This window comes from Crotalus tigris, unplaced genomic scaffold, assembly GCF_016545835.1.
Source record: "Crotalus tigris isolate CLP2741 ecotype Arizona unplaced genomic scaffold, ASM1654583v1 scf7180000018652.200882, whole genome shotgun sequence".
NCBI classification, from domain to species: Eukaryota; Metazoa; Chordata; class Lepidosauria; order Squamata; family Viperidae; genus Crotalus; species Crotalus tigris.
In genome coordinates, this window is record NW_024097126.1 from 45516 (window position 1) to 65034 (window position 19519).

The following is a 19519-nucleotide window of genomic DNA, read 5'->3' on the forward strand; positions in this document are numbered from 1 at the left end:
TGATAATCTTCAGAATAATCAATCTTTAGAATAATGACCACTGAAAGAATGTAGAAAGACAAATTCACCTGTTTTCAAATTGGGATTTCCAAATACACAAGGATTGAGTTTGACTGCAACAGTTTTAAGATTTGAGGATACAAAAAAGACTCAAAGAGCTAGGAAATAGTTAAAATAGGAAAATGCTGAGTGACAAATGTACAGATAAGAATATAGACATAGAACATAGAGATAAAGTTATTTCAGTAATAAGAAGGCCCTAGAGTAAGATAGGTAGTAAGACAATAAATAGGAAATAGATAAGCATAGAATTAGCATTAAGATTAGAAGTAAGGAACAGAACTTAACATTGTGTATAACAAACAACTCATATTGGGACAAAAACAAATCTAAGCCTTTGTGTCTGGGTCGTTATCAAATTTTTAAATTTTTTTAACAAAGACATAAATCACACATTGCTTGTTTGCAGGGATTGATATTTCATAACTTATTTTCAATTCAGCAATTGATATTTCATAATTTCTTTTCATCCATTGTATTATTTAAATGAATTTCATATGGCTTTTTATCTAATTCCTTTCTTATTAGTGTTTTCATAACATCTATGTGGGGAACTAAAGAAAGTTCTTAAATACTTTCTATGATTCTGTTGTTTTTACTAAGAATATTATAGAAGCCCTCAAACATACTGAAATCATAAATTCAGATTATAAAATATCTTTCACTAGCCAAGTTCAGTCCTCAGTATCAATATAGGAAACAAGATGTTTGGAACAAGGTTTATGTATTGTCACACGGCACAGTTTTCACTACCTTGAAAATTGCTAGCAATTTTACTGTATTTGTTTTTTGTTTTATTGGCTCCAGTGTCATAAGATTACTATTTACTCTGAAACAGGAAGTCCTATGCATGGGAAATCTGTAGATGGTTGTTGAGGAACTAGAAGTGTAAGCCAACATTGCGCTGTTGTGTTGTTGTATCTGAGTGGATCCTCTTTGATAATATTGGTTGCAAGACTAGAAAGCATTTGAACATTTGTGATGGATATTGTTGTGTCCTGAGCCTGCAGAAGGCAGGCTTGGGACGTTGCAACAGTCCCGGGCAGTTGCAAGCTGCCCGGGACCAGACTGGCTGGCGCCAGCACTCGCGCGCATGCGTGAAGTGCAAAGCGCGCCAAATGTTGCCGTTTGGCCCGGGGATTGTCTTTAAGAGGAGCAGAGAGGCTTGTGTGCCTCGGTGTTGTAACAGAGCTTTATTGTCACCAATAAAGAGGCTCCTGAGAACTACCAAATGACTCCTGAAGTTATTTCCTTTCGCGAAGGACTCAACAGATATGCTGCGCCACCTAGTATGTTAATATACTGCTATTATAAATATTTTCACTACTTTGGACACTGGAAGAACAAAATAAGTCAATCTCTACTTTCAAATACAGTGTTTTGTCCATGTAATCAAGCTAGCCAGTAGTTATGGGATATGCATGGTGTCATCTGTATGCAGAGAGTAAATGGTTTAAACATAATTGTAGTTTAATCTATCATAGCAAAGAAAGTATCCGTTTCAACTGTCATACATCTTGATGCTTTTACAAATTTCGATGTAGCAAGTTAAAGACATATATATTTTTATTGTAGATCTAGAAAATAAGCTAACAATTTAGTTGATGTGGGGAAGAAGAGGACAAAACAATATAGCAAATCATGGCTTCAGATGAATATCAAATTAACTCACACTGAGATAAAGTGAAAGTGATGGAGATTTGTAAATTTTATATTCAAGATGAATGGCTTTGAATTTGTTAACTAAAAAAGTGCTACATATGATGGTGAATATCCTGAGTTCTGGTTGTAGCCTGGGTTGATGATATTTTGGGTTATACCACTGGTAATCACTGGTGTGAATCAAATATTGGAGCATTTTCTATTTAGAATAAGTTCCCTGTGTGTGTGTGTATAGTAATCTAATACATCAGTGATAAAACATAGGGATCTTTTAGATGTACTAGTATTACTCGAGAAGAACTTTTTAAGTATATAACATTAAAAAATAAGACCTTGCATCTGCAATGAACAATCAAGTATACATTTTTTTATCATTTGGTTCTGTTTATGTGAAGATCATTGGCAAGTGCTTTGGACTGCACTTTTATTTGCTATAATCAGGATGGACACAATATATACATATATTATTCATTTTATTTTGATTGAAAATTGATGAATAACCTGGTGGATTGCTAAAAAAGGTTCAATGGAATACATGTCTTTAAAAGGTTGTGCAAATTGTAGTGTGTGTGTGTGTGTGTGTGTAAGACTATGGCATTGTAAAGTTCTGAAAATATTTCAGAAGGCATGACCCCATTAAATATTTTCCAGACAATGGAAAATACAAGCTGCAACTTGAAGTATTGTAGGGGGTTTTTCATATGTCTTTTTAGGAAGAATATTTTTCACACAGGTACTCCAACCATTTTACAGGCATGAACAAATGCATAATCGCAGACCATATCACGTTGAAGCTTCTGACAAATATTCTCCAGATGATGATCTGGTAAACCTTGAAATTTTGGACGAGGTAAGATATGATGAGTTGATGGATTCTTTCTCAGTACAAATAGTGATCTTACTAATTGTAATTGCCTTTAAGTCACTGGTGTAATTAATATCATCCTGTTATCAAGTTGATCATTCAAAGTTCTGACAAAATTTTAAAAAACACCTTGTATCATATTATTCTAATCTCCAGTCATATATTCATATATAGTAGTGGGTCTGGGAAGCTTACTTAAAAACAAGCCACAGTACATTAAACTAAAAGAAAAAAAGATTGAACATTATCATAAGAGGAACCTTATCGTAAGAGAGGAACAAATGTACTTCATCAATTAATCCACAAAGTTCAGTCCAGGTAGAACCCAACATATCCCAGTTGGCAATGATTAACTACCAGTAAGGGAAACTGGTTCTTATAGAGTTCAGTAATACAGATCCTCTGAATTTTTGATTCCAACTGACAGAAAATACCCTTACATTAGGCTGGGAGATTAAAATGCAGCCTCTATGAAAGATTAATTGAATCGAGTTCTAACTATATAATTAACCATTTCTACCCAACAGGGCCTGCTCTAGATTAGGGCCAAGTAGACACTAGCCTAGGGACACTAAATTTTAAGGGCAGTAAAATTAAAGACTTCTGAAAAACAAATAAAAAAGCAAAAATAAGAACTCCATGAGCCTATATGCCTGCCTGCTGGAGGGTTAAATATAATTTCAAGGAATTATTGCTATATGAAAACAGTGAGTGCTGATGTAAATAAAATGACTTATTGGATAAAAAGGGTGCACAGGAAAACAAAGCATGCTCAGACTGAAAATCTGTAGTGTAACACTCAAAAATTGAAAAGAAAAAACAAAACAAAAGGGTGCCTTTTTGAGATTCCTAGAAAAAAATTGAAAGATGAGCCAAATCATAGAGGGCACCAAAATATGACTTTGCCTAGGGTGGCAAAATGTCTAGAGCTGGCTTTGCTATGTAAATCTCAGAAACTCAAATCAGATGTCCCCTCTGATTCGGCTTTACTGGTACTTCCTTTTCATTTCAGGAAGTTCAAAACTTCAGTCTGAGGTGGAAGGAGAGTGATCACTGTCTTCTCCTTCTCCCTGCCTTGGCATGCTGCTTCTTGTTCATCTCCCTTCCTCCAGACAGCACAGACTCATCCCCAATAGCCTGTGCCTGTTTTCAACAGTGAAGGGACACAGGGCAGAAAACATCCTGCAACCAAGAAGGCTTCACACACATTTGCACTTCTGAGGACACAGGTAAACCTCCAAAATGGTTTCGACTCTCTAAAGGAATGCAAATGACCATCTGTCTGCAAGCAATATAAATCCTTCCACTCCCCACCATCTAGTCAGAGCTGAAGAAGCTTCTTGGATGAGAAGCAAAGCATCTTCAAAAGAAACACAAGAAAGTCCAGCTGCCTCTTGGGAAAAAAAGCACTTTGGGGCTTCCCCCAGAGAACTGTCCACAGTCTTTCACAGTTGAAACAAACTTCCTCCTCCTCCTCCTTCTTGAGAGGGAGACGTTGGAATGAGAACTGCCTGAGACAAAATGTGTACTAGTATTCCTGAACCCTTGTGGCATGAGAGGATGAGAAGAGCTTAGCACACGGGCAGTAGGTTTTTATACCCTCTAGCCTTTTGTTTGGAATAGTTTCCTGTTCCTGTGGCATGAACTTTGAGGCTATTTCTGAGTGTTTTTCTAGGCCTTGATATCTGTGGTTTAATCCTATTATCATATCCTGCTTCCCTGGTGATGGGGCTAATGACTCCTAGAGTTTGGGTGGGGTATGCAGATTTTAGGTCTCTTTGTCTTGACAAACTTTCTGATGGTTTTACATTTGCATTCGTATAGAGCTGGCTCCTGTTTGGGATAGAGAGATTTGGGGGCAGAGTTGGCTCCTGCTTTTAAAAATCCTTTTGAGGAAAAATATATTTTTCTGCCCTTTTAATATTTCCTTCTCTGGGGCTCTGACTTCCCACACTTTCATTTAGAGAGCAGTCTTCCCTAACATGGCATCCTCTTGATACTACTGAGATTACAACTTCTAGAATTCCCAGCTAACATGGACAACAATTGCTGGAAATTCAGGGATTATGAAGTCTTGTTTGAGAAGAAATTGTGAGGAAGAGTAGAAGAAGAAAAATGCAGCATGAATAAGCAGAAATTGAGTGCCTTCTACACATAATTGATCATTTCTATGTCTGTCATTTTTTTCCCAGTGGGGGTGCTATATATATCTTTGGGCCACCACTGAAAAAAAAGTGCAGCAATTATGGGTAGAAAGGACAGACTTCCATACCCCTTGCATATACAGCTGTTTAAATCACACTGCTATTGCCAGCCATCATAAGTAACTTGGCTCTTAGATACCAACTTGTGTGCCCAACCTATTGCGTGCCTAACCTATTGCTTGCTGATACCGGCCACTTTCATAATTAATCCTGTGAGGGTCTTCTCACATCTAATTATAGTAGGCAAGGAGCCAGTTTTTCCTTTGTGAACCAAAGGAAAGAGAGCAATGCTTAAGGCTTCTCTATATAAGGAAAATGTCATTTGCTTGAGGTGGGATGGGGTGGGATGGGATGAAAGAACTGTTTCCTGTTATTGACATTAAGAATTGCTAGATCAAGGCAATGCAACAATTTATAAAAATTAAGAAGGGGATTTTTTCATGTTTCATGCATTTGTTAAGAGTTATGTATCAAATAAAAATGAACAAACAAGCATCATGATAGAAAAACAATACATTTGGTAACTCAGTTCATTGTTTTTCTTTTTATAATTTTAGTTGAGAAAATTAATGCTTAGGATTTGTCAAAATACACTACAGTAAGTGAAAATAGATTTCAGCAGTGACTGCCATGTAAAATTGCTTTGTCTTCATTAAAATTGAACTGTAGTAAAATGTTACAATTGTAATAAATATATAAATAAAAATAATTATAGATAATCTGTTTTTGAAACCAGCAAGTTAGCTTCATGTGTGGAATTAAAATTATTTTTGTTGTGTCTTTATATTCCAAATATACATTTGAATAGTGATATGTAGAATTCATTTCTCTTACCTATATAACCTAAATTTACAAGACAGACATGTTGCTTTTTATTTGGTATAGCTATAAACGTATATTTGAATTGTGTAAGCAATGGTTTAATTTAGTAAAGTTAATATTTGAGAAAAGTGACAAATAATACTGAAGATTATTGCTTATTACAGTGAATTTCCAAGAAACACTATTTAACTGTGAAACTTATCTTTTCAGGATACAATTATTTATCAGCTGAAGAAGCGATATGGAGATTTACAAATCTATACTTACGTTGGAGATATTTTAATAGCATTAAACCCCTTCCAAAATCTCAGTGTATATTCTCCACAGGTAAGAGAGAAGCTCCTTTTCAAACTATTTATGCTGTATCAGGTGATCATGTTGTTTTCCTTTATTAACAATAGCTATTGATAGAGGGCGCTTCTTAATCATGTATTTTTGAATAAAGAATACTAAGTTAGGGTAACAAATTGTACCAATACTTCCCCTGCCGTATATAATACAGTTGAAGAAGAAGAAAGGACGTTGGAAAAATATCTCAACATACTGTACCATGAAGGCTTGCTGAATACAAAGTGTTAAAAACATTTAAAACAAAGAATGTGAAACAAAACAACACCAAAGGAGCAAAAATGGCTCCAGAGAGAAAATACACCAGGATAGGAAAGAAGAAACACAGATCAGCCTCCACCAAGGCGTGGGTAAAGAGCCACATCCTCAGAATCTTTGGGACACCTCTCTCTCTCTCTATCTCTCTGAAGCGGCAGCCATTTTTTAACTCTGTGCTGTTCTAGTTACCAATGCAATTTCCTGCAGCCAGAAGGGTTTTTTTTGGGGGGGGATCCCTGGTCACATGGCCAAACCAAGAGCGAGCCTGTACCAGGGACTGGAGTGCTACAACTGCTTCTGTAAGTATTTAAAAAAAAAATGGTTACTTTATAGTACTTGCAAACTATCTACACAAAGCATTCTATAACGTTCTGTTTCCTGGCTTTTATTTTGGAGATTAGTATATATTACTGTAGTTTGTAGGTTTTAAATTTAAACTGCCTCCAGAAGTTGTAGGTGCCCCATCACTGGAAGCTTTTAAGAAGAGACTGGATAGGCATTAATCAGAAATACTCTCTTGTGACAGCAGTAGATGATCTCAAAGGTCCCTTCCATCTCTGTTACTGTTGCAAGCTGAGAGTTCTGAAAATTACCTCCCCAACCCCTCTCTGGGCAGCTGAAGACTCTTGAGCTTACTGGCAACAACGGATTAAAAAAAAAAAAAGCAATTGCAATGGCTGCAAGCCCTGCTTGGAGGCAATTTACTAGTTCCTGAGCCAAGGCTGCTTTGGAAACAGCTGATGGGTGGCAGTGGGGGAAAAACCTCTGAGTTCAGTTAAATGGCAGTGATCAGTTAACAAATAGGAGGAAATAGTAAGACAGATCTTTGTTCATTTAACAACCCATTTGATTCAATTAATGAATTTGATTTTAAAAAATTGTAAAGTTGAGTCTCATTCATTTGAGGAATTTTTTTGACTTATGATCCTAATTGGCAGGCTCCTATCTGGAGGACTACCTATATAGAAGGGATGTTGGGGAGAAATATAAGGGCACAAGAAGGGTGTGTGTTCAGTCTTTGGTATTTCCAGGTGAAAGGATGAAATAGAAACTTTTTTTTTTTTTTTGGAAAGGCATTGCCATTTGGAGTAGACATCTATCTGCATTGGCAAATAATTTGATCTAAGACAGCTTACTATGGACAGAGAGAAATCATATGCAGGAGTTGGAGGTTCTGCTTCTTTGCATTTTGATATGTATTTTCCAGTTGCCTGGTTCATATGCAGTGTTTTGACAAGTGTGATTTCGTATTTAGTTTTCCAAGCTTTATCATGGTGTGAAGCGTTCCTCCAACCCACCCCACATATTTGCAACTGCAGATGCTGCTTACCAAGGCATGATTACTTTTAATAAAGACCAGGTAAGAAAACATTTGTTTTTTTAATACTTACAATTATATGCACGACATAGGAAAATGCTGCATTTTTTCACTTGTCATTGATTAAACTTTGTCAAATATGCTGTACAGAATTTAATGAGGTTTTGAATCATGGTCATAATTGTGTTTTAAACATAGCTGGTAATAGAAATTTCTATGTAAGATTCTTACAAGTAAAGTATATTTAAAAATACAACAGATTGTTTTTAGCATTAGTCGTATCTAGAATTGAGCCACTGAAATCAAAGGTAATTATAGTCATGATTAATTTACATTTCAGTGATTAATTGGACCTGTTCCAACTAAATCTGTACCAAAACCATCCACAAATATAAAAATACAGGCAATCCTCACTTAGCGATCATTTGTTTAGCAACTGTTCAAAGTTATGAACACTGCTAAATAAGGACATTTATGACCAGTCCTTGATTTGTGCTTGTCTCAGAAAGCCTGTGGTCATGATTCAATTTGGGTGCCTTGCAACCAGTGCACATTTACGACAGTCACAGCAACCCACAGTCATATGATCTTACCTTTCCTGTAAGCTTCTGACAAGCAAAGTCAAGGTGGAAGTCAAGATGAAATCTCAAATTGCGGTCATGTGACAGCATGCTTAATAACTGTATGATTTCCTTAACAACCACAACTGGAACTTCTAGAACTGTTGTTGTAAGTTAGCACATAAATCATATGATATTTTTTTTTTTCATGACCATGTTGCTTAGTGACAGAGTTTCTGGTCTCAATTATAGTCACTAGTTGAGGTCTACCTGTATTAACTGAAAATCAGAGGCATCTGAAAGATCTGATATTTTTGTCAAAATAACAAAAACAGGGTTTTCCCTTCATGAAGCAAGCTCCATGAAGTTGAAAGGAGTGAGCATCTTGCTATGCCACAAGGCTATCCTACAGATATCTGTGCTAAACATGTGCGTCTTATAAGCTGTTTAATTTGGAGCCCTTTTAAAAACACACTCTTTGACAAGCTTAGGTTTATGTAATGTGTGATATGACCACCATGGAATTTGCAACTGGTGATTAGAAGATAATTGATAAATGTATGCTATTGCTCTAAGGTTTTTTCAACTATTTTTCTTATATCCTTTATTCATTTCTTTGATGAATATATTTTATATGAAAATATATGCAGACTAAGAAACAGGTTTGGGTGTACTCAAGATATAATTTTTGCTACATGGATAATAATTATCTGTATGATAAAAAGTAAATAACAGTATATTTCAAATGGTATCTGAGATTCCATTTGATTAAGAGCTTTTCCAGACTATTGGTTTAATCTCATTTTCCTGTATTACATCTCTGAAAAGAATCAATAAAGAAGCTGCATCTCTTTTTAAGACCTGTGTGACTGTTTTGTAATTATATCTCAGCTGTCTCTGCATGCAAAGGATTTGCACATACTAGCAGTGTACATCCAAGAATCATAAAAAGTGCAGATGTGTTATAGCCTGATTTCAAAAATATTGAAGCCAAGATTTCTTTTAATATACTTGTTGAAAGTTGATTCAGTGTGAGTTGGGTCTGGTGTTACTTGGTTGTACCGCTGTTTCAGCAACAACCACACCTGTCAGGCCCCAAAACCAAGAAAGACACATAATGACTCTTCTGAGCAGAGTTCCTATAGATTGAATCTTGCCAAACTGAAGCATTCTGCTACCTGTGCTTCTCCGAAAATAAGCTCCTCCTATAAACTAAGACCTACCTTGATTTTTTTGAGGGAGCTAATATAAGTCTTACCTAAAAATAAGCCCTAGTTAGGACCCTGCCCATTCCGTTCCACCTCGCTGCTGCAATGGGGCAGGAGGCCACACGGCACATCGTGCCGCTGCCGCCACAATGAGGTGAGGCAGGTGGGGGAGGGGGTGGAGCTGCCCCATGCACCCCGCATCCACTTACCAATACTTCAGGGCCCCCCCAACCAGGCCATTCCTTGATCGGCAACCTTTCACTCCCCTCCCGAGCTGGATTGCCATGTTACGGTGGATGAGATGGATGGAATAGGCCTGGTCCCTCTCCGCCATTTTGGAGCCAGGGGGGAGTGACAGTGAATGGCTCTGCTGCTGCTGTGCACCACTGGAGGGGCTTTCTTTAAGCTTCACCCTGCAGATTATCTGCCTGGGCGCAGCTGCCACCTCTTTGTCCTCCGCCAACTCTCCCGGCTGCCTGCCTCTGCCATCCCTTTGTTGCCTGTCTTATGGAGAACAGAGAACACAGCAGCTCTGCGCAGGGATGCATAGCAGAGAACAGCATTTGCTTTCTGCCTGCATTGCCCTGGGTCTCCCTTCTCCCTTCTGGAAACAGCAGCCCCGTTTCCTGCCACTTCTCCCGGCGCAGCTCCTCCCTCTTCCCGAAAGCATTTCTTTGCTAACCTGCTTTCCAGCTCTGGCACATTTCTCTTCTGCTGCAGGGAAACGGAGTTTGTGAGACTAAAAAAAGTTCAGTCAGACCTTCCAACTTCTCGCGAAATCTTTGTTGGTGCCGCTGCCACAAGGCGAGGCAGGTGTCATGAAAAATATAAGACACCCCCAAAATTAAGACCTAATGCCTCTTTTGGAGGCAAAAATAATGTAAGACATTGTCTTACTTTCGGGGAAACATCAAATACATACTTTAAGAACTATTAGGGAGGGGCTGTCTTCACCCTTTTTCTCTCACACAAAGTATCTGGATTATTATTTTTCTGGAATGCTCCCCCTCACTCCTGCAAATCCAGCTTTCTATATTTCAACACAACACCTATTCTCATTCATGTCTTTGCATCAGTATGGAGCTAGTAAGTCTGGGGAGGAACAGTATCTGTCCTAAGCCATAGATGTTCAGTACTTTTATAATCTGAATGGATGAGTCTGAAAGAGGGCTTCCAAGAATTTTACAAATGACACTATAGAATTCAGGTCTTGCTTTTTTAAAAAAAATAATAAGAAGAAGACACTTATTGTAGATGGGAGAGATATCTTGTGGTAGTGATATATGTGAGAACAATCTAGATAACCTTAGTAATCACAAGCTGAAGATGAGTCAGTGGCATGATGAAGACTGAAAAGCTAATGCAGTCTGAGGCTGCATCAACAGAAGGAGAATAATTTCTGGGTCATAGAATGTAATCTCTATACTAGCCAGACCTTATCTGGAGAAATATGTCCAGTTCTCAGCACTCTATTTTAGAAGGACATTGACAAAAATGGAACGTGCCTCGAGATGAGAAATCAGGATAGTGACAGGGCTAAACTAATTGGGTGTTGAAGGAGGAAGGAGAAAGGGGCAAGGAGGAGGGGGAGAAAGTTTCCTCCAAACTCAAATATAAACTAGATTTACAGGATAAAGTATTTTCAACTAGTAAATTTTTATAGTGGTATAACATTTGTTCCAAAGCTAGTATATTCTCTAGAACAATAGGAAAAGTTAACCTAATACTTGAAATAGAGTTTGAGCTTTCATTTGAATACTAATATGATGATGATGATGATGAAGATGATGATGAGTTGGAAGGGACCTTGGATGTCTTCTAGTCCAACCCCCTTCTCAGGCAAGAAACCCTATACCATTTCAGACAAATGGTTGTCCAGTCTCTTCTTAAAAACTTCCAGTGTTGGAGCATTCACAACTTCTGAAAGCAGGCTGTTCCACTGATTTAATTGTTTTAACTGTCAGGAAATTTCTCCTTAATTCTAGGTTGCTTCTCTCTTTGATTAGTTTCCATCCATGGCTTCTTGTCCTGCCTCCAGGTGCTTTGTAGAATAGCTTGGCTCCCTTTTCTTTGTGGCAACCCCTGAGATATTGGAACACTGCAATCATTCTTTATATGTTTTAGCCTCCAGTCCCCTAATCATCTTTCTTCTTCTTCTTTGTACACTTTCTAGAGCCTCAACATCTTTTTTACATCGTGGTGACCAAAACTGGATGTGTGTCCCTTTATCTTTTATTCTTTCTGATATCTACATTTTTTTCTATATGCAGCTTGGTACTTCTTTACATCAGAGTTGTTTCTTTAGTAATATTAGATCTGTAATCATAGGCCAAAATTTTATATTGTCCTTAGTTTTTCTACAGAACATACTTTTCACATATATTTGCAGTGTATGAAATGGCAGATCTGTGTTTTGAACACCATTGTCATTGAATATTTTGCATGGAATTACTTAAAGTGAAAAAGGGAATATTTACATTCTCTTTTTAATTTGGGGGAGTTGAAGTCTAAAAGTCTTAAAGTTACCAGGGTTGGACACTCCTGCTCCAGAAAATAAATACACAGGCATATCACCATTTGGAATAAAGAGAAAAGGAGTTGATGTGCAGGGATATTCACCAAATATACTGTATTTGGTGACTGTTAGAAGGATCTTTTTCTCTCTTCTTTTTTTCCTTTAAAAGTAGAACAACCAAAAGTACTCTGAATAGTTGTTCTTCTAGGATGCTTCAGGAACCAAGGTAGAGTTCAACGAAATAGGTAGCTGCTGCCAAAAACATTAATCATCCATTTGGCTTCCTGCCTCCACTATAATACCTGGTAGAACTTGTCAATATATGTTTCTCTCTTCATCAGTTTTTCAGAGGGTCATTAAGTTAAAACAAAGTAAATACATTTAAACAAAAAAAATCAATATTAAAGTACAGATATTTAATGTTGTGATGCTATGTTCTTCATTTTTTTAATCATTGTTCCATACTAGTGTCTTAACCTGAAAGGGTTAAATGTCACCTTGTTGCAAATTTGATATGTCACATAGAGAGAGCCCAACCAAGCACATGACTACTATTTTCACAGAAGTAGCTATGTATGTGATGTGAGGTCTGAGTTGACCCTTGCACTTTCCCTACAATCCAGCTAACTAAAGTGTAGATATAAACTGGCCAGCACAGGGAAAAAATTGTGTAAATTTAGGGAGTAACCATGTAAAGAAAAACTCTTTTCAAGAGCGTCCTAGTATTGTCAGTTCCAAGAGCATAGTGCTTGTAATGAAATTATCAGCCACTTGCGTTGTTTGAAACAATCCCAGATTATTTGTTTGATTCACCTTCCCAATTCTTCATACCATTTCATCTGGGGTGGCCAGATCCAGATACTGAAGGCTTCAGTGCACATCCCTAAACAAAAAACAAAATCTTCCAAATTTTATTGCCAAAATAATTATTTTTCTTGTTTGTCACATACTGTACAGGGTCATTCATTATTTAATCAGATGTGATTTAATGTCACTCATATATAAATATTTCCTGGGATTATATCTGTAGAAGGGACAGAAATCTTTTTAATGCTCACTGGAAGAATTTGGCAGAAATAGAAAATGTTTCTGTATTCTCCATTATTAGCAGGCTAGATCCAATTCAAACACATGGATTCATATATATATATATATATATATATATATATATATATATATATATATATATATTTAATATAGGTCTTTGGTTGTTCGGGTTTTCTCCCGCGTAAAATTGGAAGTGTCTTGGCAACGTTTCGACGAAGTCACATTCGTCATCTTCAGGCTGGTGTTTTTAGCTTCGTGCCTCGAGCAGCAATGTGTGGTCTTAGCTGTTTCTTCCTTTTAACTGCCAGTGGGGGTATGAACTGATTGGGTGGGAGCTTGGCTGTGTTCTGATTGGGTGGAGGTGTGTTCTGATTGGTTAGGGGCTTGGCTGTGCTCTGATTGGCTGGGGGATTGGCTGTTGGCTGTGCTCTGATTGGCTGGGGGAGTGTTCTGTTTGGTTGTGCTCAGGTTAGTCTGAGTTGCAGAGGGATTTAAGATTTTGGGCTGCCTGCATTCCTTGGCTTCGCGTTCGTGGTCGTGCTTCCTCTTCATGGAGGGTATGAAGCAAACTGACACCCTCCATGAAGAGGAAGCACGACCACGAACGCGAAGCCAAAAAATAGCAGGCAGCCCAAAATCTTAAATCCCTCTGCAACTCAGACTAACCTGAGCACAACCAAACAGAACACTCCCCCAGCCAATCAGAGCACAGCCAACCCCCCAGCCAATCAGAGCACAGCCAAACCCCCAGCCAATCAGAGCACAGCCACGCCCCTAACCAATCAGAACACACCTCCACCCAATCAGAACACAGCCAAGCTCCCACCCAATCAGTTCATACCCCCCTGGCAGTTAAAAGGAAGAAACAGCTAAGACCACACATTGCTGCTCGAAAGCACGAAGCTGAAAACACCAGCCTGAAGATGACGAATGGGACTTCGTCGAAACGTCGCCAAGACACTTCCAATTTTACGCGGGAGAAAACCCGAACAACCAAAGACCTACATACAAATACCCGCGAAAATATATATATATATATATATATATATATATATATATATATATATATATATATATGAATCCATGTGTTTGAACATATATATATATATGTATGTATATATTTAATACTTTCAACTGGGCAATTTTGAAAGTTCGTTTTATACTCATGAAGAAAATATAATTTAAAATAGTTAAATGTTTAATGGTATATTAAAGCACATGACTATAGGGATGAAGGTATATTCCTTGAGTTGCCAATTACACATCTTCTCTTCTGTTTTGTACCATCAGTGCATAATCATCAGTGGAGAAAGCGGCGCCGGGAAGACCGAAAGTGCCCATCTGATTGTGCAGCATTTGACCTTCCTGGGAAAGGTATTTACTGACTGTCACATAACTCAAATTATAATACTGTGAAGTATTGGCTGCATTTGCATGCAACTTTAAATTCAGATTTAGTGCAGGGTTGAGCAGTCTTTGTCTCAACTGATTATACTGGGTTTCAATTCTCCCTCACCACAGGCAAGAGGGACAGCTGAAGGATGCTGAGATTTGTAATGTAGAATTATTTGGAGGCCACAGGTTGCCCACTTGCCACTTTGTCAGGGATGAGTGTGTACAAATCCTTGGGTTCATGTTTATGTTTCATGTTTTTTCTTCCCTTCTCATTTCAAGTGTATCTTGTGACAAGGTGATTACAGGCTTCCCCTTCCATTTTTTCTTAACTTCAGTCTCAGATCCTTTGTTAAAGCATAATACAGATAGTCCTCAACTTGCGATCACAACTGGGATGAGAATTTCTGTTGCTAAGTTAAGGCAGTGGTTAAGTGTGAGTCACACCTCATTTTTACAAACCTTTTTGCATGATTGTTAAGGGGGGCACTGTGGTTGTTAAGTGAAACATGTAGACATTAAGTGATTCTGGCTCCCCCATTGACTTTGCTGGTCTGAAGCGAGTTGGGATGTTAGCAAATGGCAATCATCTGACCCCAGGATTCTGCAGCTATCATAAATATGTGCCAGTTGCTAAATGCCTGAACTTTAATCATGATTCTGGGGACGCTACCACAATTGTAAGTGCAAGGAATGGTTACAAGTCAATCTTTTCAGTGCTGTTATAACTCTGAACAATTGTTAAATGGTTGTTAAGTCTACCTGTAATATGAAGAGAGTTTTAGAACAAAAATTGAAAAATCAGTTTTTGGGTATTTATTTAGTAGGTTTTATGTATAATAAAACAACTTTTACATTTGTATTTTCATTGGATTATATCCCAGAGAAATTAGGAAGGGTTCTTTTCAAACAAATTTGCACAAACTATTAATAGATGGATATTTAATGCTGGGGTGTTTGTTTGTTTGTTCTTATTTCTTGTTATCTTGTTCCTGATTGTGTTCCCTTTTCAACTGCTTCTTGCTGATGTATTTGCTTTCAGTTCGGGATGAGGATAGGAATGTTTTAAATGAATATGAGGGCATATCGCTGATAGAGGAAATTCCTTGTGACCTTTTCTGTTTATGAAGGCGAACAATCGTGCTTTGCGGGAGAAGATCCTCCAAGTGAACCCTTTAGTCGAAGCATTTGGGAATGCCCACACTGCTATCAATGACAATTCTAGCCGTTTTGGGAAATACTTGGAAATGATGTTCACACCAACTGGAGCTGTAATGGGAGCAAAGATCTCAGAATACCTGCTTGAAAAATCCAGAGTTATAAAACAAGCTTTGTAGGTATAATGTGGACTGTTTTGTTTAAAATATCACTTTTATTATAAATGAATTAGCAATATTATCTTCAATTGGAAAAGAGTTGGAGAGTTTTAAGTATAATTTTGGCTTCAGTGCACTAATATCTGGCTTGTGCAAATTATTTGGAGAGGCAATTTGCAAAGGAACCACAGTGCACCTTGAAGCTCCTGCTCGAAGTGCTGAGGTACCAGTCATGGTCTAGAGATGACTTCTGTGCACCTATATGTATGCCCATGCAACTGGGGTGGGGGGGACTTTGAAGGAGCTGTTTAAGGGATGCAGTGCTCAAGTCCAACCCAACATCTGCAGAAACCCAGAGAGCTCTCAGAAACTCTGGCCTTGCTCTCTGTTCTTTCAATACATTACAGGGTTCAGTGTACTTTAGCACAGGGGTACCCAACCCCTGGTCCGTGAACTGGCACCGGACCCTGGCATGCCAGAAATCGGTCCATGCAAACAAGTGAATCCCCATCCATGGGATGCAAGGAGCACATGAAACCATGCCCCCTTCGATCCATGGAAAAACCTCTTTCCACGGAACTGGTCCTTGGTGCCCAAAAGATTGGGGGACTCTGCTTTAGCATTCCCCTGGACCTGGAGGATTCATAATTAGATACACCAGCCTTTATCAGTCTAATGTATTGATTTTCAGAACCATTCATTTCAGACAGTATGCCTATAGTCAAGGGTGATGGAAAACAAGAAAACTCAGGATCCAATTTTAATGTTAAAAAAATTAGGGTTAGGGCTTCCAGTTGTGCGCAGTAGTGCAGCAGCCAAGGGATCACGGGGCTCCATACACTATGGCCAATTTTCTCTGTTGGGGACCCTAAATGGGCCTAAAGTCACCCCAGAGAGGTGACAAAAAAGTAGGGGAGCCCCACCAACCACGGAGAGATGGCAGTCAATCCGGTCATTCGGGGAAAACCCTCCAGAAACCAGCAGAAGAAAGGCTAGCTTCACTCCAGAGTCTAGCCCAAGCTACAAGTAGTCAAAGCCAAAAAGCACTAATTTAAGCTTGATCATAAACAACATGTTTGGAACTGGGTAAGAATATTGATTCTCTCTTTTCTACCTGATAATTGATTTCCTGGAAAAAAAAGCCAAGAAGCAAAAATTCTCTGAAAGTGAGTCTTGCCCCACCCTCCCACAGAAGGAAGCGGTGAATTAAACTTTTATGGGGGACAGAAATATATTGAAATGAAATGACTATAAGACTTAAATCTAGATAAGTTTGAAATTGGTAGAATTTGTTAAGATTTTCTTTTCAAAAGATATTTGATGAAAACAGAAGAAAATAATTGCTTGTTCTGAAAATTGAAAAACGAACTGGTGCTGACATCTAGTGGTGGATGAAAATATACAACTGTAGTTGCTTTAATATAGGAATTGGTAGAAAGCCCAGAAAAAGATAACTTGTTTTTGTGACCTTCAGTGTCTTAATTAAACAGAGAACAGCTGCAACAAAGAAAAGAAAACATTTTGGGCTATCTACAAGGCAAGAACTATAAACCTTAGAAAAAAATTGATCTTCCTGGATTATAAATTCTTATTGAACTGTGATTCTAAAGCTGTTTGCAGAGAAAGGAAAACTTTTTGGCTATAATAGAACATCAGAGATCTGCAGAAAGAACATATCAAGAAAAAACAAATACTTTCCAGGAGGAAATGTATGCTATATTGCAACTAATTCAATCAATGATTTCAAACCACGAGGAAATTAAAAACAACTTTGAAATTATAAATGAACACATCTTCAATTTAACCTTACACCAAAAAAACTCTCAGCAAATAAAAATAGAGTATGATCAGATAAAGCAGACAACATAAAGTAGAGGAAAGAGATTTAAAGATAGAATCCAACAATGGAAGGAATTATGACTTAATCCAGGCAGAGAAAAACTTGCAGTAAATATCTGACATGCTAAAGATAATCTACACTTCAAGATTGCAAAATAAGTCTGAGGACAAGAAAAAAGATTCAACAAAATGGATTATAGAGCTATCAGGAGAACTATAAGAATTTGAGAGACAAAAAATGATAAGAGAAATTAAGAGAAAGAAAAAGATTTTCAATGAATACAAAGGGGCAAAACCCAGAAAAACATCTTACTGGATTCGTCTCTTGTACTTACAACAATATCTACAAGACAATAAGAAGACTTTTTGGTCCAGCGGAGCATACAGATTAAAAAAGATGTTTAGAAAAAAAAAAAAGGCTAAAGTTATAATTAAGAAATTAGATGATGGGATTTATCAAATGGAATATCTAAAGATTAAACGATTGAATATGGTTAAAAATATAGAAAAATTCTGGATATAAATGTATTTTCGTTTAAGGTGGATGGACCTGTTAAGTAACATAGTATTTTTTTATGATATGAGAAATATAAAAATATTGGGATGGTTTATATGAAGGGAATGTTTTAGATACTTAAGTGTAATTGATCTTAAGAAAATCTCAGTTGATAAAAATGTTCTGAATAGATTCAGAAGATTAGATGATTGGATTTATTAGATGGAATATTTAAAGATTAAACATTTGTTTGAATATGGTTAAAATAATAGAAAAATTCGGGATATAAATGTATCTTAGCTTAAGAGGGACATGTTTCTCAAGCAGTATACTATTTCCTTCTTTTTTCTTCTCTTTTTTGTTGTTTTTTTTAAGATACGAGAAATGTAAAATTGTTGGGATGGCTTGTATGAGGAAAAAGACTTAAATACTTAAGTGTAATTAACTCTGAGAAAATCTTAACTGGTAAGAATATTTTGAACAGGATCTGTGATGAGGTAATTAAAATGATCAATTAGCAAAGAAGCTTTATATTGATGTGGTTGTTAAAAACTAGAAAATGTTTATATTCAATTGTTATCTATCAAAATACTAAGAAATGTACTAATTCAAGATTGGTAAAAGAGAATATTATTGGACGAAGAGAAAATCAAAGAAAGCTACTATGTGGATTATGGAATTATAGAAATTAATTGTTATTGATTGTTTTTTAAATAGAAACCCAAACAACACGCTGTTTACCAAATATTAAGGTGACTTATGTTAAAAAAATCAATAAAATATATTTAAAAAAAATAGGGTTAAAAAATGTCCCACCACAGCTCAGAAGAATGGCAATTGGCTGAGAGAAATCCAAAACTTGATTTTAGACTTGGTTTCTTAAGAATAACATTTCAGAACCTTTTTTCCTCCTGGTGTCCTCCATTTATTCTAGATGGAGAATATAGAACTCCATTGCCTCAATTATAGAGCAGGAACCGGAGACTGATGGATTTTGCAGTCTGGACATGTGGATTTCTTTAGGTATATAAACAGATGTGGTTTGGGGGAACGATTGCTGCCTAAAACTGTTTTATATACTCGTTGAATTCTCAGGTTAAAGACAACATCTTACATTTATGCTCTACAGTAATTCTTTTTTTCTAACAGAGGAGAGAAAAACTTCCATATATTTTACTACATTTATGCTGGTCTTTATCATCAGAAGAAACTTTCTGAATATAAGCTCCCTGAGAAAAAGCCTCCCAGGTAATTTTTGCTGACTTGTGTTTATTGCTAGTTATAACTAAGTATTGAATAGCCGTTTGTTTTGGTGAGAAGTTTTAAAATTTGCCTTAATCATTCCCCTTATCCTAAACATTCACGGTAGTCCTTTCATGTATTCAACTGTATAGGCAAGAAGAAATGCTATTATTTATATATGGATTAATTATATTAATAAAAAATGAAGAAGTTCAGTTAATTGTAGTTTCGCCACACTCTCAGATTTAATCTGCTTTCCAAAATGGATGATTATAAAGTTAATGGTATGTATTAGCATTCTAGACAAAGAAAGCCAAATGAACTGTTTTAAACTGGTACATTACTATTTGGGTAATTACCAATATTA

General features: G+C 37.0%; 1 protein-coding gene across 1 annotated transcript in view; it reads left to right on the top strand.

Annotated features, from left to right (window-relative positions):
• Positions 1–19519, top strand: part of MYO3B (myosin IIIB) — a 176315-nt gene that overhangs the window by 26433 nt on the left and 130363 nt on the right. Inside the window, exons 4-9 of the mRNA XM_039355285.1 lie at positions 2476–2572; positions 5824–5940; positions 7475–7579; positions 14158–14241; positions 15390–15592; positions 19060–19158. Of these exons, the coding sequence (XP_039211219.1) occupies positions 2476–2572; positions 5824–5940; positions 7475–7579; positions 14158–14241; positions 15390–15592; positions 19060–19158 (705 nt within the window). The remainder of the gene's footprint in view (positions 1–2475; positions 2573–5823; positions 5941–7474; positions 7580–14157; positions 14242–15389; positions 15593–19059; positions 19159–19519) is intronic.